The 22,404-nt window shown below is 42.4% G+C and overlaps 5 protein-coding genes and 1 pseudogene across 5 annotated transcripts; 4 read left to right on the top strand and 2 right to left on the bottom strand.

The window, feature by feature from the left end:
• Positions 1 to 3,408: 3,408 nt before the first annotated feature.
• Positions 3,409 to 5,712, bottom strand: LOC115672972 (40S ribosomal protein S25-like). The gene is made up of 4 exons (XM_030594977.2): positions 5,555 to 5,712; positions 5,232 to 5,306; positions 4,465 to 4,599; positions 3,409 to 3,840 (listed from the first exon to the last, which is right to left on the bottom strand). Exons 1-4 carry the CDS (start codon positions 5,555 to 5,557, stop codon positions 3,727 to 3,729), a joined length of 327 nt encoding a protein of 108 aa, XP_030450837.1. The 5' UTR covers positions 5,558 to 5,712; the 3' UTR covers positions 3,409 to 3,726.
• Positions 5,713 to 6,568: 856 nt separating this feature from the next.
• LOC115672969 (ribonuclease H2 subunit A) lies at positions 6,569 to 10,022 on the bottom strand. Its single transcript, XM_030594973.2, has 8 exons — positions 9,795 to 10,022; positions 9,608 to 9,679; positions 8,959 to 9,082; positions 8,784 to 8,871; positions 7,691 to 7,828; positions 7,508 to 7,595; positions 7,272 to 7,392; positions 6,569 to 6,838 (listed from the first exon to the last, which is right to left on the bottom strand). Exons 1-8 carry the CDS (start codon positions 9,877 to 9,879, stop codon positions 6,664 to 6,666), a joined length of 891 nt encoding a protein of 296 aa, XP_030450833.1. The 5' UTR covers positions 9,880 to 10,022; the 3' UTR covers positions 6,569 to 6,663.
• Positions 10,023 to 10,470: 448 nt separating this feature from the next.
• LOC115672973 (uncharacterized protein At2g27730, mitochondrial) lies at positions 10,471 to 12,006 on the top strand. The gene is made up of 3 exons (XM_030594978.2): positions 10,471 to 10,673; positions 10,883 to 10,966; positions 11,705 to 12,006. The coding sequence occupies exons 1-3, from the start codon at positions 10,530 to 10,532 to the stop codon at positions 11,729 to 11,731; spliced, it is 255 nt and encodes an 84-aa protein (XP_030450838.1). The 5' UTR covers positions 10,471 to 10,529; the 3' UTR covers positions 11,732 to 12,006.
• Positions 12,007 to 12,156: 150 nt separating this feature from the next.
• LOC115672971 (germin-like protein 9-3) lies at positions 12,157 to 13,336 on the top strand. The gene has a single exon (XM_030594976.2). It carries the CDS (start codon positions 12,704 to 12,706, stop codon positions 13,334 to 13,336), a length of 633 nt encoding a protein of 210 aa, XP_030450836.1. The 5' UTR covers positions 12,157 to 12,703.
• Positions 13,337 to 15,415: 2,079 nt separating this feature from the next.
• On the top strand, positions 15,416 to 16,048 carry LOC115672970 (germin-like protein 9-3). The gene has a single exon (XM_030594974.1). The coding sequence runs from the start codon at positions 15,416 to 15,418 to the stop codon at positions 16,046 to 16,048; it is 633 nt and encodes a 210-aa protein (XP_030450834.1).
• Positions 16,049 to 18,468: 2,420 nt separating this feature from the next.
• Positions 18,469 to 19,165, top strand: LOC115672974 (germin-like protein 9-3; annotated as a pseudogene).
• The last annotated feature ends 3,239 nt before the right edge of the window (positions 19,166 to 22,404 follow it).

Below are 22,404 nucleotides of genomic sequence, written 5' to 3'. Positions count from 1 at the left end.
TGCCCGTGTCCGTCTCGTTCTCTCTTTTGTAAAAGTGGTTGTCATCCTTGTTCTGTTATTTCCCTAGTGTTTCCATCGTTCTCTCTTCCCACGGAACATGTTGCAGGGCTGCACAAGCTGATCGCAATCCTTCAGTGAAATTGGGATTTTGGGTTTGCATTTTCCAAAACGTGGTGCTATACTTGGAACGATTTCAACAGTCTACTTGTTTATGGATGTAATAAAGTCGTTCTGGTGGGTGCTTTTGTTGGGTGTTACTGATAATCAGGGATGCTACTTGGTTTCTTTAACTGCTTTAAGGTGAGAAGGTCCATGGTGTTTTTCTGCTACATAGAAGTCTGAGAAGCTTGTCCTCTTTGTGCTTCCTGTTAGAGTTGGCTTGTCGAACGACAGAGAAATGTATTGTGATGATCTTATGTCTTATGGTAATATCTCGGTCCATTCGAGTTAGTTCATGTAGAAAAGCTAGATGCAATATAGTACAGCAAGTTTTTCCCATGGTGTGTGGAGACAGGTAGAGAATTTGGTGCGCTTGGGTGACCAAAACATAAGCTGTTGTAGCCCTTCTAAATAAAAGCCATTTCCAATCGTTGAATATTCCTGAACTTTCAACTTGACAGCCACGCCAATTCATAGAAATTTTAGCCCTTCATTAATGATTTTAATTGCTTCCCGCACGTTGGTTGTCCTAACTGGTGTCCTCTATCTCTGAGCCTCGTCCTCTTATCTAATTAAACAAAAAGAAAATTATTAGATATAGTTTTGAAACGCTGACTTCATTTATTTCTTGGAAGATGAATGATTTAGAAAATATTTTGCTGAAAATGATCGCTTGTATCGCTTAAAAAATGAACAAACGAAAAATACTTTCACCGTCCATTAAAATATTTGGACATAAATTGTTATTGATAATGAAAACATTTTTTATTGATTAATTATTTCAAGTGACACAAGCAATTATTTAAAAAAAAAGTTTACCTAATCATTTATTTTTCGAGAAATAAATGGAGCTTAAGATGCAACTTCTTGGGCATCAGTTAGGGATAAGTAAAAAGGGAACAAATGTTACTTTTACGCAATAACTCGATTGAATCTATTGATAAATAGTATTATCAAAGCGACCGAACTTACATGCCTTAATTATGATATTGCGTTATCACATTTACGTGAAGAAATTTGAAGAAGAAAAATTGAGATGATAATTTCTATAGGTTCTATTTAAGACATGATTGATTGTCATTTAATTGGTATATCATTTATGTCAATATCTATTTGCAATAGCTTGATTGTCTTATTGCTATTGGACAAGTCGCATGCGCTCATGTTTACATAAAAGTATTATTAGATCTAATCCGTGCATGGCACGGACGGTTCCCATGCTAGTATTATATGTAGTCCTTCACCTGTTCTGTCTTTAAATGAATCGAAGTCATTGACAAAAACAGAACAAAGAGAAGAACACAAGAGACTGAAATGAAGTACGTGAAGCTTCATAAGTGCGAGCTCCTTGAAGATCAATGGATGCCGTCTTCCGACATGAACAAAGGACGAGACGAAACCCGTCAACACAGTGATGGTCGTCATGTGGCGAGACTCGCGGAAGCCATGCAAAAGGTCATCAAGCTTAGGGAGAAGAGCCAATCATCGACCATGAATTGTTCGAGCAAGCCAGATTTTCCGCACGGACCCGAAGGCTCGTCGCGGACCTCGACTGGTAATTAACTTGAGAAGGGATTCATCAGGTTTATGTTGCCGTATGTTTTCATATTTCCCGATGATCGAGTACGGTGTCGGATATCAATAAAGATACGTAGCCTGCTATTTTGTGAAATATGACGGATTGCTGTTGGTTTGCTCTCGGTTAAGTAGCAATCAAGTTGAATTAGCTATGCAAATCGACTGCATACTGGGTTCGGTTTCGGTTTGGTCTTTGACACCCCTATTCTCTCTCTCTGTTGGCCATCGAAATGTTGCCATGGTAGCGTCGAAGGGCCAAGATGAAGATAATTTATCTTGGTATTGCTCGAAGACCAAAGGTTCACGGATGAATCGAGAAAGCGTTCCGAGCATGACTCATGTCTGATCGGTAGCTGCAAACTTTTCGAAGCAAGAAATCGGTTGTATTAATCCTTATAGTACCTGAAATACTCCTTTGAAATTACAAAAGGTGGAAATTTGACAGTTGAAAATGAAGACATTATATAAGAATATGACTTGGTTGAACATGAACTTCAGTTCCAGAAAAGTGAATGGAGAAATAGAGCATGAAACCGGAGATTATTCCGCTGTCATCAAGGTAACATTGAACATGAAGGTATAGGATACAGCGTATAAAGTTTGTCTTAAAGATGGCAAGAGCATATGTTTGCGCCTGTTAATCAAGAGAAATTAGCAGGTAGGCTGGGTGCATACACCCTGAGTCCATTTTAGCTGTCAGATATCTCTTCAAAGTTCGTGATACCCGTTTAAGACGACCTTGTTCGGGGTCCGTCGAATGATAGCAGGTATTTTCGAGATAAGCCAAGATCTCAATTGCATACTCAAATTTATCAGACCGCTTTCAACTTGTTGCACGGTTTCAATTTCTATATGCATTTTCAAATTAGCTTATTTTCGACCTTCCAATAGGGTCAAGGGAAATGCACGCCATCGCAACTTGGTTTGCTTTTAGAGCTGATTCGCTGCAAAAAAATTGTTCTCTGAAATCATTGGATTGATCATGAACCTATTGTGGACGACGTTGCTTATGCGAACCTGATCATCGCCCTGTTGTTATACTGCAGCGAGGCCAGCGATCAATTCCGATAGAACGATTCCAAGCCACAAACGTAGCCTTTCATATTCAGCTCTCTTGCGGTATGGTTTTAGTAATCCGAATTCAAAGCATCGGTTGAAAATGCATAAACCGCGAGCTCTGAAGTACGGTAATAAACCCTTCACGACCAAAACTCATCTTTCACCATTGGAAACCAAAACTAGAAGTTCATTTTCACCAGTTCACTGACCATATGTTCGAGAGTCATTGGAGGACTGAACGAGGGGACAAGGGCTGCAAGCTCATTAGAGATGCGCTTGCCATTATACTGGAAGACATTATGAAATTAGTCACAAATCGAACCACAAAACCTTAATATAGAGGACAGCACGCTGCATTCATTCAGACAGGATTAAGCTTCCAGTAGTTGTTACATTCGAACTCATCCGCATCCTAATTTCGCAAGTGGTGTATGTTTACCTTCTTTCACCATAGGATGTTAGTGTAGGAATTCGCTTGTTAAAAAGCTAACGCATGTCACATTGCAGGTAAGACGATATTGTGGTGTATCCGAACCATTCATGATGCATGTAATGGAACAAGATGTCCAATCCATCACTCGGTGATGCATCATCCAGCTGAAACAAGAAACATTGGACATTTCAAGATTGAAACTTATCTTATTAATATCTCCTGCCCACATGGTTTCTCTTGACTAGTTGTAAGAGCTTAATGCGGCGGAGATACCTCAAATTGGCTGTTCGAATGGCTCAAATAATATCATTCCAGAACAGGAAAATGAAACAATGATCGACTAACCCCCTTAACTAAAAACAAGAGCTCAAATGAATGATACTGAAGCGGCAATCAAAAACTTCAATGCGAAAAGCAAAACTGGTTCGCCCTCGACTAGCCCCACTAATTGGAAGCTGAAAGAGAAAACATTAATCTATCAAGGCAATGTTTCTATATTAGGTGTTGGTGGCCCTTGTGTAGATCTGCTGGCTGGCGTGAGCACTTATCATCCTAATAAGACCTCTCGCCATTAAGTCCTTGATTGCTCTACGTGCCAGTGAACCATTGACCTATAACATAAAAAATGCCAGAACATTGAGATGTTAATGACTAACATTTTACATGTAACATACACTTCACATGTTCATCATGGCAGGCGATCCATCAACATGGGAACAAGAACTAGTCATGGTCTACCAGGCTCTAATAAATGATTACAACAAACAAAAGCACGGAGCAACATATCTAAAAGAGAGAAATGGTGATGATAAGGAAAAGGAAGAGAATTAAACCCCCAATGACTAAGCCTCCACAAGGGATAACATTTAACCATAGAACAGAACAGATTCCATTGCAGACATGGGGGCCAACAAATCACTTAATGGCCCAATAGGATATTGGTTAAACATTGTCATTCAACATCCTTGCAAAAGGGAATGGCACAAACAACTTAAGCAGAACTTGTGCTTAAGTACATCAAGCAGCTTCTAGGCTCAATAGCAACAACAAAAAGTTACTGCTACTAAAGTCCAATATATTCCTAGCAAAGCATATACACTTAACAGAGGAAGCCGTTTTTCTAAGCCATTGAGCAACAAATAAAAGCAGCAGTAACATTTTTTTTTTACTACCATAATGAAAGCCGCAGAGGGAACTGCAGCATAGATTAAACAAGAAAGCTGACGTAAGCATACCCTCAATCTGTCTGATAAGATGGAAGGAGTGATAAGCTTGTACTTGGGAACTTCACTGAGAAGTTTGTCATACGTTGCCTGATCAAAGAGCACCATGTTGTTTACCTTCTCCTTTTGCTTTCCTTTGCTCCATTTCTGCACAAAATGATCTTACAAGGTCACACACGGACATCCAGTAATAACTGCAGCCTGAAGCTGAAGCCAAACTACGTAAAGACACAGAAACATATATATAAAAAAGAACCCTTAACGCCTTTACAGAAATAAAGTAAATTCATCAATCACAATCGAAATATAAGGGATGCAGTAAAACCCCAGATATTCTGTGCTTAACTGGCAGAAACTATCCTCACTTTGCTATGAAAACTAGCAGCCTTGCACTTTGATTAACAATATAAGAGCTAAAAAACTTCAGTCATTGATTAGATTTGCACATATAATAGAAGCCCCAGTATGCAAAACTGGTCCAACCTCACTGATGACCCGAACAGAACAGAACAAACATCACATAATGCTTCTCTCACGCAGCAGTGAACTAAACAACTTAGAATGCGACCGCGGTATATAAGACAAGTTCTCGCAGTTAAACGGCATCAAAAGGTGGGTCCTTTGACTAAATTGAGAGGCAATGATGATAGTTAGGACAACGCCCACGATGAGCTACTTTTCTAGAATAACCAAATGCGCATAGCAGAAACCCCACATCCCAGCTTCAACGAATGAGCTCAGAACACGAATGCCCAGATAGAAAGGAAGACAGAATTGACCTTCTTTTTTTGCTTCCCTCCGCCGGATTTAGCTGGCTTCGAAGACGGGGGAGGAGCCTTCTCCTTCTTCGGTGCCTACCAAAAAAAAACACACCCATGAAAGAAAGCCAGCAACGTCAGCGAACGACATCAAACCAAAACCACAAGCTGCTGCCACGGCGCGCACAAGGAAAAACCACTCGGCACATCGGAAGATCGATATGAACTCCGAAACGAACTCGACGAATGATCTTTTTTCGCCATGAATGCCTCGACGTCGTAAGACTCGTGCACTACGAAGTACGGGAGATTGGCATCATCATCATCATCACGCCGGTTCTTACCATGAAGGACCAGAGCTGGTCTCTCGGGTCGGTCGAGATCGGAGGAAAGCGCGCGGCGGGAGCTCTCGGCGGTGATAGCTTGGAGGAAGAAGAGCCGGTGATTTCTCGTTTTTATACGGGGAAAGGTGGGAAGAAGACGACTAGGGTTTCATGCGCGACGGGCGAGCGGGCTGGGCCTGAACTTTTGGGCCCAGCTACGAGTACTCGGCCCAAAAAGGCCTCTTCTAAGGCTCTGTGGACTGGGCTTGGGCGTATCGTATCCTCTTGTCGAGTGGGCCGCGGCCTGATGCACGGCGAGATTTTGCCGTGCTCGATCCGACGGCTGGCAATAGACAAATTCTGATCCGAAGGCTGAGAGCTAATGAAATTCAGCTTTACCAAAGATGGGGCTTACCGAAGTCGTTTTGTTGCACTAGAGCATATGTTGGTAACTGCAAATCTGTAACATCCCATGTTATCTATCTCTCAAAAGAAGATAGATTTGCAAAACATTCCGATCGCATAAGCCGAAGAAATTATTTTTTTTTTCTCTTTTCTTGTGATTATAATAGGCTGAAGTATTTCAGTAACACAATTGTACATGCATTTTAGCTAGAGATTGCCAACCAAACGAAGAAGCCATGAGATTCGATTCTTTAAGAAAACTTGCTGAATTTGACGTTAATTGTCCAGCCATTAGTTTCCAAGGTGGAAGCTGCAGAAAGAAAGCAGTGCTCAGATCCATCAAAATCTCAATCCCCGTACAACAACCACAACAGCTATATGCTCAGGACATTGTTGAACAATGTCTCCTGGAGATCCCAATCATTAAGTGTTACACTGCACGTTCCTGTTCGAGGCAAATCGGTTTTAGCTTAAAACGCTAATCTTCTCAACTTACAGTCGAATAAGGATCCGAGAATTTCCCCGAGAGTTCATTCTTGGCGCAACGAGTCAAGGAACTATACCTTGCTGCTAGAGAGAAAGAACGGCGTTGTTTAGGAAACCTCACTTTCTTACTCATCAAGTGAAACCTCACTTTCTTACTCATCAAGTTGACTTGCCGCTGCAAAACAAACATATCTAACCAAAGGAACCTCAGTTGTCCTCACGATAGTCATCAGCCTTTCTCAGAAGTGAGTGAGTTGCTGGAGTTTTCGGCTTTGAAAGAATTTGCAGCGACCTCTGCCACTTGATTCTGTCTCTTCTATCTTCCTCTTCGATGTAAAACCAAGACTGCTCAGCTTCACCTGTCTCTTGCCATTACTTCCATTGAAATCATCTTCATCCACTTGATCAGATTCCCTACAGGGAGGTGAAAATATGACAGTTTGAGCATCGCGACTGTGCGTTTCTATTCTCATGGTTTTGAATAGGAAGGGCAGATGTAATGCTTAGAGGTTTTCATAATTGCAGTTACCTAACCGACAGAGAAGACTGAATACCTAAGTCCTACCCAAATAATGACAAAAAACAAGAACTTCTTTTTTCACTGAATGGAGTCAGCAGTATGGAGGATCCCTGCTGTGGGAGTCGAGTGTTGTACAAGACAAATTCATCCACTTAAGATGGCCCCAGGGGTCTTAAAAATTGGGCATTTACCCCAAATCAAAAGTTATTTTGCAAATACACACAGCATTGTAGCTGTTCATTGGTTTCAGAAAGGAAACAGTGCATAGCAGATCCAGATGGATAGACGCGTAAGGAATTGATGAGAGAGCACAGAACAAAGACTCACCATGCGACTTCAACAAACTCCTTGTAGTATGCCGTGCATGTAGCCCAACTGAAGCGGACGAGACTTGGGAACCCAAAAACCGAGTGTTTATGTTGTTCCAACCATGCCTTCGTTTCGGGGTCTGCGACAAACCAACCGCAAGCAGATCTCTCAGAGAAGTCCATGCTGAGTATGAAGTTTCAGAGAAGTACAGATTTCTTATAAAATCAGTAAAGACAGCCTGTATTTCTCTTTACCTCCAGGATATCCGGAACCAAACTCCTTATGCATGTTTTCAGCTGTTTCCTCAAGCAACCATCCACGCAAGGCTCTGTCTCTCGTGACCTTCATGTATTAAAAGAAAAAAGGAGAAATGATGCATCAAAGGGCTTGAGATGAGTCTTGATTTGACAAACTATAATATAAATCAAGTTACTCACTTTTGCGACTATGCTTGCTCCACTAACAACTGGATAAAGACTATCAGCCTTCTTTGCAACCACAAATTTGACCCCTGGAAATCTTTCAGAAAGCTTTACTCTATATTTTTCAGCATCTCCGACAGTATCAACATAAACCTGAAAGCATGCAGTTACAAGCTTCATGAAAACGTCACATCATGGTCACATTTAGTCGCTTTAAACCAGTTTTACACTACCATGCTTGGAAGGATCTGATTATCCACTAATGAAGTGAGGTCTATTGATCGCATGGGCTTCTACTTCACAAAGGAGAACTATGACCGTTGCTTAGAAGTATTCAAAGCAAAAGTCACTAGAAAGAACAACACCTTTACACTCTTGAACTCTGTGTGGCATGATTCCTCAAGCAACCTTTTTAAGTAAAGGTCAAGTATAAGCTTAACATTGGTGGTCGAGAGCCAGTGGGGCGATTTGGATTTAATTCTGGGGAACCACCTTAATGAAATTTCACAATTTACAAGCTAATTGGTACCTGTCAATGAACATTTCATGTTCAGTTGCAACTTGTAATTATGTTTTAGCAACGATCATCCAGTAGAACAGCACCCGTAGTTTTCTCTACTAAAATCTCGTTCCTGGATTATTGTCGCATGATGATGGTTTATTTTAAAAGACTGATGGTGGAACATCTCTCACTCATTTTTGGAAACACACGTCTAAGGAGCAAAGCAAGGCAAGGAAGCATACTTTCTGGTGTTATCGAAATTAAAGGGAATATGGTGAAAGATGCTCCACAAAGCATACAAACCCACACAACTAACTCCGTGTACCAATTTGCAAACTAATCTTACAGAACTATAGATATTTCCTTTCCCAGTAGAATCATGAATTGCCGGCATCTTTCTAGATGCTTCTTTTTGTTTCCTTCTTTGTATTTTCCCACTTATTCTCTCTTTAGTCTTCAACTCCTCATAATAAATGATTTGGCTGGACTGATGATTTTCAAACTCCGCTATCCAGATAACCAAATGCTAACCAACCCTTTAAACAATAAGGACTGATCACTGTTAGCATGGTAACATTGGAAGCAAAAATCTTCTGAAGAATTTACCTCGGTTAGAAGAACACCCATATTGAGCACCCTGGAGACAAGTCCCATTGCAGAGTCATGTGATATTTCATTGAGATTGATCTTATTTCTGCCACCGATCAAAATGTTCAGGTCCCTCGTAGATAGCAGACTGGTATGAAAGAAAATAAATAAATCATATACATATGTTGCTTACTTCCTTAGCATTTTAGATGAAAGCTCTCGTGGGTCTATGACATCAACAGCCCAGCCAATTGATTCATCAGCCTTTAGATTTTCAAATAATTCCTCCCTCTTCTCTTCTTTTAATGTCTTCGAATCTGCAGGTATACCAAAACGAATTGTAAACCAGTTAAATTAGAAACTGTCGTGCTGCGGAAGGTTTTCAATTACTTGATTGTATTGCAAGGTCAAGCAAGTGCATTCTTCCGCGAGCTACCGGATAATAAAGTGTCCTTGAGAAAACTGTATTTGTGAGTTTCGCACAAGCATAGTCCAGATGGAGCAAGTGTTTCATAGAGCTAAAGTCTCTCCACCAAAATGTTGAAAATATATTTCGCGATCAAAGTTCAACAACCGGTACCCAAAGCATCGAGTTACTTAGACTGAAGCTGACAACCCCAATCAACAAAGGCGAAGATCAAGTCGTCCACATTACCAGTATAATCGTAGATTAATCCAACAAAACTCATGTTATTCCATATATTCGTTAAAAAATCAAAACAATGATCTTTTCGGAGAAAAAACAAACTCAATCTATATCAGCCATTTCACATCACGGTACCATGCCTTCACCAGAAAGGGAGAAGAATAATGAAAAGGAAGCATTTCAAGCGATCGGAAACCTGCGAAGTTGAGAGTGGAGAGTGTCTTCTGATACGATCGAGCACAGTACAAGCACCCGTACACCATGGGACCTGCCGACGCAACGCATCAGCACAGAAAAACACACCCAGACCATCGGCCACCGCATCGAACCAAACCCACAGAGAAATTCACAGGAAAGAAAAAAAAACACGAGAGAAAGCGAACCAAGAACAGGGCCACGGCCCGCTTCGTCGATGCCCATGATGCAAGGCTTCGAACCCCATTTCGGAACCGGAGCTTCGGATCCCATGTTCCCAACTCCGACGTTGCCTCCGCCTCTTCCTCCTGCTCCTTCCCGCCAGAAACGAGCTCGCTCCGGAGTGCGACAAATCGAAGGAAAAAGTTCACTCTTTTGCTGCAGTCGTGTTCTGCGCTGGATCCGGTTAGTCGAGACGGCTAACGGGTCGGACAAACGGAGGATCCATTTGGAATGGGCCAAACCCATGCCCAGAAAAGGCCCGAAACATATTTACACGCGATGCCCCCGCGATTTTGACCGATTCACATTTTCTGCCCCTCCCTTCAAGTTGCTCTCTTATCCGGATAAGGGCGAATCTATTTATATATTTCTCCCAATAAACTACACAGTTCAACTTTTCGTACCTATCCGTTCAGCCGAATTGACCAAAACCCCCATCCCCGCCCCCACCCACCGAAAGCGGAACCGCCTCTCGAGGAGGGCCAACGTCGTACTTTCGCACCCGGCCGCGGGTCTACCGGCGCGCGCCGCCGGGAACTCCGCTCCGGTTTCTCGAGAAATCGCTTTCGGTGGACGACCCGAACCCGCTACCGCTCGACCCGATTATCCGGGCGATATGACGCTGCGCTTCTAGAGTGTTTTTTTTTTCTTTCACGCCTTGAGCAGCACGCAGAGCAGGAGCTAGAAGGGAAGCGAAGGAGATGGCGATGAGAGCAGCGGCGGCCAGGCGAGCGAGCTTGATTCGGTTCAAGGACTCGTCTCGAGGAGCGACTCGGTACATGAGCTCCGGCCAGGGGAGGATCCTGAGCGATGAGGAACTCGCTGCCGAGAAGGTCTACATCCAGGTATCTCCTTTCCCTTTTTGTTGCTTGAGCTTAACTTCGCCGGTTTTGCGTGTAAGAATCTTGGGTTGTTGTGGTTCGTTCGTTGGTGGGTTTTGGTCTCTAGCGGTTTCCTTATATATATATATATATATATATATATATATATATATATATATATGTTGCTCCGGCTGTGCTCTGACGAATTCCTTTCTTGGTGGGTGTCTCTGAAGAAAATGGAGAGGGAGAGGATGGAGAAGCAGAGGAGGAAGGCCGAGAAAGAGAAGGCCGAGAAAGAGAAGGAGGGTGCTGACAAGGTACATGTCTGAAGATCCTTGGCGCGCCTTTCTATTCCACAGTACAGACACACACACATAACAAGAAACCAAAGAGAGAGAGTCAATAGGGACTGTCCATCATATAAAACCCGAATTTTCGGAGGGCTCGTCTTAGAATTGCGCCCCGTCGTGTCCTTCGCTACGTTCCCGGAACTACGCAGACTGCGCGGATGATTTGTCGGGCGAGATTGAGATGCGGGTTTGTGGGTCAGTCGAGTGAATATCAGATGGTGTTGTCTTCCTGTGGCTAGTTGATATTTGATAGCCTGAAGCTGCTAATACTCCTCTGTATAGGAGGAGCTCGTCGCCTTCTCGGTCTCAAAGTTCGAGGTCCTTGTTAAAATCGAGTCTAGAACCACATCCAATTCACATCACGAGTCTCTGTAGGTCATCCGGTCGGGGCGAGTTTCAGCTACCTTGTCACTAATATAAAATTGTTTGCCCATAGGATTTAGTAGATGGATTGTTGTTGATCACGAATCAGATGGACTCTTGACGAAATCTAACACTTCTTGCACGTATCCCATCCACACCTTCTAGCCCGATAACTCAGTAGATGACTTGAATGGAATCATACAATTCGAACCATGCCGACGATGCAAACCCGGACCCTGTTCTTATTGCTGACAGTGCTCTATGTGCATAAAATGGTTTTGAAGAAATCTTCCAGGATTTTTACATTTTTTCTTATCTGCCTCTTCTTTTGCCCTTTTGCAGAAACCTGAAGAGGCTCGTACTGCTTGAGAGCTTGATCTTTAACTCCTGATGAAGCGGGGGTGTCCGCAGGCGAATAATAAGTATGCAAATAAACTTGTCCTGGGAGTCGCTTCTTGTACAGAATAATTCTCTTGTTAATATCGGATTCGGTCTACTAAGAGTGATGCTGTTTTTGTGAGCTTGTAATACTTAAAGCTTGGTTGTTAGTCGGTTTCCTTTTGCTTCTCTTGGAAAATAATACAATCAGGAATCAGGATTACATCCGTTTATTTCGTCTATGAATCGGAAGAGTTGATTTGTTATGTGCTTCTTGCTATCTTTTGGCTTTGGCCCGAGGGGAAACGGCACAACCTTTGATTCAAATTCGTACTTCTTTTGTTTCACGTGAAACATATTTCATCATCTTCATCCCACTGATGTATGACCGGAGGCTCTCGAGCTGTACGTCGTGCGGGTGCAATGCCTGAAGCTCGGAAGTTCTTACACACCAGTCTTTACTAAGACTCGGGTCACGGATGGATTGTTCATGTAACTAATGCCCTCTGTTTGGTTATAAAAATTCATTCAGAACTTACAATATCCATACACAAAACTCATAAAAAGGGTAGAGCTATGATTTTTCATACTACTTGCCCTATAAGAGTACGCCGCAAGTTTATAATGGCATGTGAGTACGTCTCAGCTAATCTTACATATGACAACTGGCAAGTAGTTATTTTCACGCTTTTGCTTCCTCTGGTCATATTAATCTCCATGCATGACATTAAGCTTGAACGAAAACAGTATATAAAACAGAGCTCACATTGTTGTCCAATAATGGACCATATCTTTGTGAAGTATACGAGGACATTGGAGTTTGCAAAAAACAATATAGCCGTCTCTCCGGCTTCGGTTGTAGTTTACTATGACATCCCAAATCAGCATTAGAACTCTATAAAACCATTCTCTCTTCTAACATCCATAGTACAAATATTTTCCACCGCACCTTCAAGTTTTACCATGGCCTCTCCTGCCTTCAAGCATGAGTTCTTCATTGCATTAGTCCTCGCTCTGTCCGTCTTCCAAATGACAAGCGCGGGCGACCCGGACATCACGAGCGATTTTGTCGTCCCGCCAAACGTCACAGCAGTGGACGGGAACTTCTTCACCTTCACTGGAATGAGAGCTCTCATTTCGATGGATCTTTCTACGGCTTTCAAAGTGACGAAAGCAAGCGCGGCAGAATTCCCGGCTCTTAACGGCCAGAGTGTCTCAATGGCAGTTCTCGAGTACTCGGCCGGCTCAGTCAGCCCGCCACACATGCATCCCCGTGCTTCCGAGCTCCACTTCCTCCTGTATGGGTCTCTCGAGGTCGGAGTCGTCGACACGGCCAACAAGCTCTTCACACAGACGCTCCAATCGGGGGACATGTTCATATTTCCGAAAGGACTGGTTCACTACCAGTATAATGCTAATGCGACGGACATTGCTATAGCCTTTTCTGCATTTGGTAGCGCGAGCGCTGGAACCGTCTCGCTTCCTTCAAGTGTATTCACCACTGGCATCGACAGCGGGATCTTGGCCAAGTCATTCAAGACGACCGTCTCCACCATTGAAGCTCTCAAACTTGGGCTTACACCACCCAAGGCCTAAGAGAGGAGCACAAAATAATAATATAGTCGATTCATTGTCTTCTAATTGAATGTTTCATTTGGTCACTCTAAACTGAATTTTTTGTTGTTCACATTGCATTGCTTAATATAGAATTTTCTATCATTACCAAACAAGCGATTTGAAGTTGATGAGGCCACCGAGCAACAGTTTTGCACATTTCTGTCGCGTTCTATTGCTCCTGAACTTGAAATACGTAGACCTTATCTCCCAAAGGAGACATGATGTTATCTTCTAAATACGAAGTAAGGGCTTAACTACACACTGATGTCGGACTTAGGAAAAGGGGAAAAAAAACTCTTTCTCTTGGAGTGCAGATCCAAGCATCCTTTGAGATGAAGCCTCCATGTAGTGACGGAAATAAGCTTCACAAGCTACACGGTCTTCTTATTTCAAAGAGCTGCTGTGCAATCTTCTTCTTCTTATGGGTTCCCCTCTTCGCACTGCACAAACTAAAAGTAGAAGAAAAGGCTTAATGGCCTGTCTCCACGCTTGTGCCTCTAGATTATCCAGAAATTAAAGCATAGGCCCTCGTGTTGAATTGAATCTATATTCACTTCCAATTCGGTTTGCCAGTCTATGTGATGAAATATTTAGACTTGTTAGCTCATTGTGTTGATCAGATGAAGCGCTATTCGATATGGATCTCGCAAGACTTGTAAATGAACAGTGACTGGATTGCACAAATTTTATACCTATCTTGGTCACACCTTCAACTCACCCTAATTGTGTGTTGGATGATTTTAACAGCCATAAGGAGAACTCTATCATGCCATTCAGCTTGATGCGAAATCCAAATTTCTGTCCTTTTTGCTCTTTGGGCAGACAGCCAGATAGATGCATAAGATCAGTGTTAAGGAATCTGAAGTAGTTGGTTCAGTGCATCTGCTTCTGCTTTGGTTCTTCTGCTGCAGGCATGCGAAGAAGGCTCATTCCCTTTTTCGCAATGCACAAACTCACGTTACATGAACAATAGAATTTAAGAGAGAGGCGGTCCAAGCAGCAAGAGCTCGAATTGGTGGTCATTCTGCAACTACTGATGATAACTGCCGAAAAATAATGTCCTGCTTGTTAAGGTTTCTAACATGTTCAAAGTGGCTGTTTATCTTTTCTAGCTTACATAAAGGAGCTTACCATAGCTCTTGCCTTTGGTTAATCCATTATGGTCCATCCGTTTTGCGTCTCCTATGAATTGCATCAGTTGATTTATCTATCTACATGTTTTGCCTTGTTGGCTGCAATGAATTAGTCGTTAGGTCTTGCCACTCTCGTTGTATATGTAGTAGTCCACTCATGTAGCATCCAGAAATTGAAAAAGTTCTGAAGAGGTCACAAGTTGAATAAACAGAGAGGAGATGCTGCATTGCACTATTGGGTATTACAGAACAGAGAGACTGAAATAAGGAGCCAAAAAACGAGAATAATGCTGCACGTTAGCTACAATCAGAAACCTGTTCTTAGTACACTTCTTGGAATTCTTTTATTTTCTTCCCTTGCTTATTTTTTTCCCTTGTGCCAAGCCAAACTATGTCAGGGTTCAAGAGGCACGAAGTTCATCTAAGAAGAATAATATGTAGAGGAACAGCATCTTCTGCGTGAGCAAGTAGGAATACATAAGTTTCAGCTAGGAACAAGTCAAATTAATTTAAATGGCTCAATTTTCTTTGGCCTCGTTCACTATAATGGTTAAAGCACCGTGATTGAAGTTTTACCAATTCCTACTGAGTTCTTCGGTTTCAGATTAAGTTATATCAGCATAAGGGTAATTCTCAGGAAAATTTGCAAGACACGTGATTTCGTTCTCATATTTATGGTCCCTTTGGTCATAATATGCTTATTGTGCAAATATACTAGGATTATGCTTATCTTGTAAAGTTTACGAGGGCATAGTAGTTTCCATAAACAGTTGCTGTCTCTCCAGCTTGATGCAGTTCACAGTCTCTTGTCCTCTCTCAGCTAACCCAATATAAAAAGATGCTCTAGGCTGAAATTCATCATTCAAGCTAAGTCATCAGAACAAATAGCCCAGAAGCTCTATCCGCCACCACCAATTTTCTTAGCATGGCCTCTCCAGTCCTCAAGCATGGATTTTTCATGGCATTTGTCCTCACTTTGTCCGCCCTCCAAATGGCGAGTGCTAGTGATCCAGACATCACAACTGATTTCCTAGTCCCACAGAATATTACCACAGTTGATGGAAACTTCTTCACATTCACCGGCATGAGAGCTGTTGTGCCGATAGATCCTCCTACAGCTTTCAAAGTAACGAAAGCAAGCCTAGCGGAGTTCCCGGCTCTCAACGGGCAGAGTGTCTCGATGGCAGTTCTTGAGTACTCGGCCGGCTCAGTCAACCCGCCACACACGCATCCTCGTGCATCGGAGCTCCTGTTCCTTCTTTATGGATCACTGGAGGTCGGATTTGTTGACACGACCAACAAGCTCTTCACTCAGACCCTTCAGGCCGGCGACATGTTCATATTTCCCAAAGGACTGGTTCACTACCAGTATAATGCTAATGCAACAGATTACGCAGTAGCCATTTCTGGATTTGGCAGTGCAAGCGCTGGAACTGTCTCGCTTCCTACAACTGTATTCTCCACCGGCATCAACAGCAGGATCTTGGCCAAGTCATTTAAGACGACCGTTCCCACCATTCACACTCTCAAACGTGGGCTTATACCGCCCAAGGCCTAAGAGAGGAAGGCAAAAACACTAATGAATTCATTCTCTTTCTATCGAATGTTTCATTGGATGAAGTAATAAAACTAAAGCTGTTTCATTTGATCTGTCTTAATTGTTTTTTTTGTTCACATTGGATTGGTTAATGTAGTATTTTCTATGTAATTACCCTACTAAACAAGTGATTTGAAGTTTGTAAGGCCTTTTCAACAGTGTCTAGTGCTCTTGAACTTGAAATATATAAACTTTTAACTCCAAATGGAGACATGATGTGATCTTTTTTCATACAAAGTTATGGCTTAACAACACAAACTGTCGCAAAGGGAAAAAAATTCCAGGTTCTTGCAGTATATATCATTTGAGATGAGGCGTCCCTTAAATGGCAGAAATGAACTTCACAAGCTAACCCGCCTTTTTCCCTCAAAGAGTTGCCCAATATTTTTCAACTCTTGAAGCCTTCAGCTTTCTGGATTCGAGCCGGCAAAGGAGTGATCTCTATGCAACACCATGTGGAATCCGTGTCCTATCTAATATCTAGTATCTACCAACAGGTGGTGCTGTCACTGGGTTTGAAAATCTGATTCATTTCGTGGACTTGTCAGTTACTCTAGGTGTATTGTCAAGCAACTTCATTTGATCAGCTATTGCTTACATTTTATCAACATTTCACTACTTTCTTCCTGTTCTTTCTCCATTTTTTTACCATAATCATAGACAGTATACTTTGAAAGAGTACTACAATTGAGGAATGATTGCTAGAGAGGTTGAGGCTCATCACAGAAGGAAAAACAAGACATATATAACCTTCTACATTCTAATCTCACTTAGATAAAGCATGCAAGGCTTCTTGTCATTATTTTGATTCAAGATCAAAAGCATTTACTTTCCTAGAGTACACATCAGTTTAGAAGGACTGCACATCACAAATATTCATCTTATTAATACTGGGAGCACTAATGGGGGCGCCTACCTTATATCCGAAAGGTAAATGAACACAGCTAAAGACTTGGTTATCGACTCATGTCTGTCCTGGGCATGCATGACTTCAAACTGCATAATACCTCATCGAGTGCGTGGGTCTGCTAATCAAGAATCAGTTCAGATGAGCCCATAAGTACATTGTGGCTGTGGTGATGATGAATCATGCCGGACTAATAATCTGAAGCTAGGTAGTAGGAACTTATCATAAGCAACGCATTACGAAGGAATTTCCGATTCACAAAAAATAAGGGAAATTGCAGATAATCGTTGATTCTTAGAATTCTGAGGCACATGGGTAATCCAATATTTACATCTTGATTAAAAAATATCCAGAGAAAGGAAAAAGTAATATTAAGAGTAGAATTTCTATCTATAATGTCGTAGTAGTGGAGCAATCTGGATCATATTTTCATACAAGCAACATGGGATCATCCTGACTATGTCAATGCTACAATTAGAGTGTCACATGGAGTTTCGTTCCATCGGATACATTGGTTCGATTGATAAAAAAGCCGAGAGGATTTCCAGAAACCTCCAATTGGATGCATCTTGATCAACTGATTCTTAAATTCCGGATTGACATTAGTACCGATCATAGTTTGAGAACCACAAACTGCATGGCACATGCATGCCGACATCGCCGTAGAAGAAAAAAGTTAACTGTATATTTATTTCAGTGCAATGTTTTTATTTATTTAGAACTGATCCTTTTATGATAAGTGAACTCTTGCTTTCAGTTTCGACCCAACAAAAAAAAAAAACTCCTGCGAGCAAAAGCTTATATGACATCTTGTCATCTTGAGGTCCTAAGGGTAGTTAAAAGCTTATTCGACATTTTGTCATCTTGAGCAAAAGCTGAAATTTTCATTGATGAAGAGAAAATCAATGAACTATTCCAGCTTACACGATTACTTGGAAGTTTCATACTTGAAGATAACTCATCGATAACCACAATAAGGAAAGAGAAATGGGGATTCAGCTATTTTTGACGCCCATTACGTTCTTATAGATGGTGACCAAGGTAAATGTGATTAACGTGCGTTGAATGGCAAAATAATCCTCTTTTTTGACAACCGGCTGTCTTCATTCTCAAGGACTTGAACTTGAAACCATATAAGTTAAAACAACAGACAGGCAACAGCTTAATAAGTTCAAGATATGTCGCTTTTGGTCAATCATTAGCGTGTATAACAGAGTTGCAACATGTCTTCTATGCGAATATCTCGGCATTATGCTTGAGCAAGACATAACGAAGCATGGAACCAAGTTGCTGTCATTACTCTAATTATTTGATCCTGTCTAGAAAACAACGAGGGCATTGTAATCTTCAGCGAGCAACGCTTAGCTCTCTTCTCTCAAGAAACTCTTCCTATAAAAAGAAGGCCAAGTTAGAAAGCTAGAACTCAAGCCTGTCTTCACACAAAGAACACAAAAGTTCATATTTATGAGCTTCAAAGTGTCCATCATGGCTAAGTATAAGCTCGTCGTGGCATTAGTCCTCAGTTTGTCCCTTTTCGGCTTTACGAGCGCCGGCGATCCCGACATTCTCACCGACTTTGTGGTCCCCCCGAACGTCAACATCAGTAACATCGATGGCAACTTCTTCACGTTCACCGGCATGAGGTCCATCTTGGGGTCCAATCCCCCGACCGCGTTTACAGTGACCAAAGCAAGCGCAAAGGAGTTCCCTGCTCTAGAAGGGCGTCTCGTTTGCACTCCTCCAATTCCCGGCCAGCTCGGTGAACCCCCCACACACGCACCCCCGCGGATCGGAGCTCCTGTTCCTCACATACGGGTCGCTGCAGGTCGGGTTCGTCGACACGACCAACAAGCTCTTCACTCAGACCCTCCAAGCTGGTGACATGTTCATATTCCCCAAGGGGCTTGTCCACTTTCAGTACAATTTTAATCAGACCGACTTCGCGGTGGCAGTCTCCGCGTTCGGGAGCGCGAGCGCGGGATTAGTGTCGGTCCCTGTGGCCGTGTTCGAGACCAACATCGACGACGGGATCCTGGCTAAATCTTTCAATACTAGTGTCACCACCATTCAAGCACTGAAGGCTGGTCTTGCACCCCCACCCACCAAAGCATGAGAAAGAGAGAGCGAGGGAGACAGAGAGAGGTCAACTTCTAATAAAACAATGCGATCTTTATTCCTGCAAATTTATATTTTAAAAAGCTGAAGTGTTGAAATTTTTTTTAATAAAGCAAGTTTGATGATGTACTGATCTACCCCCATTTATTTTGTATAAGATTTGACTTTGCTAACACAAATGTATGAACACCACCAAGTGGTATAAATCAAAGTCAATTGACTGCCTATCTTTTCTTTCCCCTTCTCAAGCATATACAATTTCTTTTGGGATAATGACACAAACAGACCTTGAACTTTAATTCAATGTGCAATTTGATCCCTGAACTTTTAATTTATTCAATATAGTCCCTGAACTTTAGCCTAATGTTTAATTTGGTCCATGAACTTTTAATCTGTTCAATGTGGTCCATGGACTTTTAGTCGATGTTCAATTTAGTCCCCGAACTATTTGAAAATGTTCAATATAGTTCTTGAACTTGAATTAATGGAAGGACTACATTGAACATTTTCAAATAGTTCAGGGACTAAATTGAATATGTACTAAAAGTTCATGGACCACATTGAACAGATTAAAAGTTCAGGGGCCAAATTGAACATTATGCTAAACTTCAGGGACTATATTGAACAAATTAAAAGTTCATGGATCAAATTAGATATTTAGTCAAAGTTCAGGGACTCTTTGTGTCATTTTTCCGTTTCTTTTTGTTCAATGCCCACATTTGCCATCAAGTCCAGTATCCATCCCCAAGCATGAAAAAATTTGGTTGGACGAATGTCAATTACTTTCGAAACTCAAATTATTAGGGTACAATTAGTATACTGTTTTAATTGATATTGTTGAAGCATAACATTTTCGTAGATGAAAAAACTATTTTTTATTCATTTATTTTTTTAAGCGATGCAAACGATTATTTTTAGGAAAATATTTTCTAAACTATTCATTTTCCGCGAAACAAACGAACCCAAAAGTCACCATTAGTTTCTCAACTATTAAACTAATAAGATCCTTTGTGTCATGGGCCAACGCTCGAGGTCGCGAATCATGCCGCAACATAGGCTTCCTTTGGCTTGTTGGAATGCCTAAGCTAAGCAATTTTCCGAAGGATCGATTGCTTGCTCACTAGCCCACTTGGATTTTAGAGAGAGAATGTGTTTAGAGAGAGAAGTTGTCACGCCCCGTACCCCACTGGAACGCAACATCCCATCATGGTCGATTATGGTGCAATGTTCCCAGGAAACGTCGCCGACCCAACACCCAATCAGAGATCAATCGCATACGGAAGCACGTATATAAATATATATATATATATATATATATATATATACACACACACCCATACAAATAAACACATGAGACCAAGGTAGAACAGCCAGCAATCAAACAACCGTGAAAATATATATACATTAGCATTGCCATAGAAAACTTTTTACAACCTTCAACTATACAACGACAGTGAAAAGCACACACCAGCAGCTACTCGATCAAAAGTGGGGGTCCGGTCACGCCGTCAGCCCCCCCTATAATACCAAGCCACGTACTCCTGGGTGTGGTAGTAATCCTCCCCCACATTTACAACAAAACCGAGTAATATCTCACATAGGCTGCTCCGTCTTCACAGGGATGTACGCTAGACAACCGCTGGATATGATGCGGTATCCCAAAAAGAGGTGGTGTCCTTGGCATCCTACAGCTGGGGGTCTGAAATGTTTCGGTTTACACAACCGTGAGATAAATCTCAGTAAGTTCAACCCCTAAACCGAGACTAGGCTAGCATGCAATCTCCTGACCGGAAACAAATATTTATAATCACAACACGACAATAATCAAACCATTCTCAGACCCTGCAAGTTAGACGGATCAACATATAATAATCATGGCACATACGTGGCACGCATGATCACCCGTATGCCAATCACATGCTCATGCACTGATTCTCACACCTTCGTATGCCAGTCTATGCATGTTCATGCATGCAAATGTCGTCGACATGTCATGCGCATTTCTCCGGCCCACTGGCCCACATTGGCACACTTGCCCAATTCATTATTATTACGACTCGAGTCATTAATTTTTCACGGCCCGGTGCGTCTAGCCTGCTTCAAAGTGCATGAGGCGCAGCAACCGATCTGGCCCAGTGTCTCTAGCCTGCTTCAAAGTGCATGAGGCGCAACACTGTTCTCCTTGCGAACCAGAGCCTGCTTCAAAGTGCATGAGGATGGTCGCCTTCCGGACGTACCGGACATCGTCCTGCTTCAAAGTGCATGAGGACGGTATCGACCCGAAGGTCACGACCCGGAGGCCCTTAGGCGATCACACAACTCATTATTATCTGAACTCAGCGTAAAAAGCTTCAGGGTATTTTAGGTGATCACATGCTCATGGCAGACACGCATTCTCGCACAATTTCATCACATGCCTCACTCTTGGCATACACAATGCGTGTCTATGTTATGCAATGTAATGCACCACGAGCACCAACATAATTCAAACACTCAATATCACAACACGTGCTCAATTGGCCCAATTAATACCGTGTGGCCTAACGTGCGATTCACAAATCAATAAGTAATTGCAAGCCAAACAGTGGCCAATCGCACACCACAATAATCAGCCACACAACAAGCGATATGGCAGTACACAATTAATCACACTTAAGTACAAATTACGTACCACCAGTCAATCCGGACATACCCGATAATTTTCCAACGGGCTCCTAAATTGGTCATTTAATCTAATTACTCTCCCCAATAAATCCTCAATGATTCACCACAATTTTCCCGATAATAATTCCTATCAATCGGTACACTATTTTTCACTGCCAGTACTAGCATCCCTAAACCAGTCCAGAAAAACGGACTATCAGTCCTAATCCTGGTTTAGGAATTTTACTCACTTAATCTTGAACCACGACGATGAGGAACGGCGGCCGATCACTGGTGAACAGTAGAACCGGCGGCACATTCCGGCGACGCGTACGGACCGTACGGATAGCTACAGTACCACCCCCGTACGGACACCGTATGGACGGTGACGTACGGGGACGTACGGACGTGCTGGACGTCTGGGCTTCGACGGAATGGCGATCGGAGCTCCGACGAAGCTCCGGCGGTACTGTTTGCAGAACGGGAAGAGAGAAAAAGAGAGAGAGAAGGCTGTTCTGGACTAAAACCGGGGCTGTGGTGGCTGAACAGGTGAGAGGGAGGTCCAAGGGTGCTGTGGCGACAGCTGGTGGGCGGCCAGCAGCTCCGGCTAGTACTGTTCCGGCGTGAACAGTACCAGAAAATGCAGAAACGG

The sequence above is a fragment of the Syzygium oleosum genome, unplaced genomic scaffold (genome assembly GCF_021117445.2).
Source record: "Syzygium oleosum isolate NSW1041296 unplaced genomic scaffold, Sole_v2.1 Sole_v2.02, whole genome shotgun sequence".
NCBI classification, from domain to species: domain Eukaryota; kingdom Viridiplantae; phylum Streptophyta; class Magnoliopsida; order Myrtales; family Myrtaceae; genus Syzygium; species Syzygium oleosum.
This window is presented reverse-complemented; position numbering and strand designations above follow the sequence as displayed.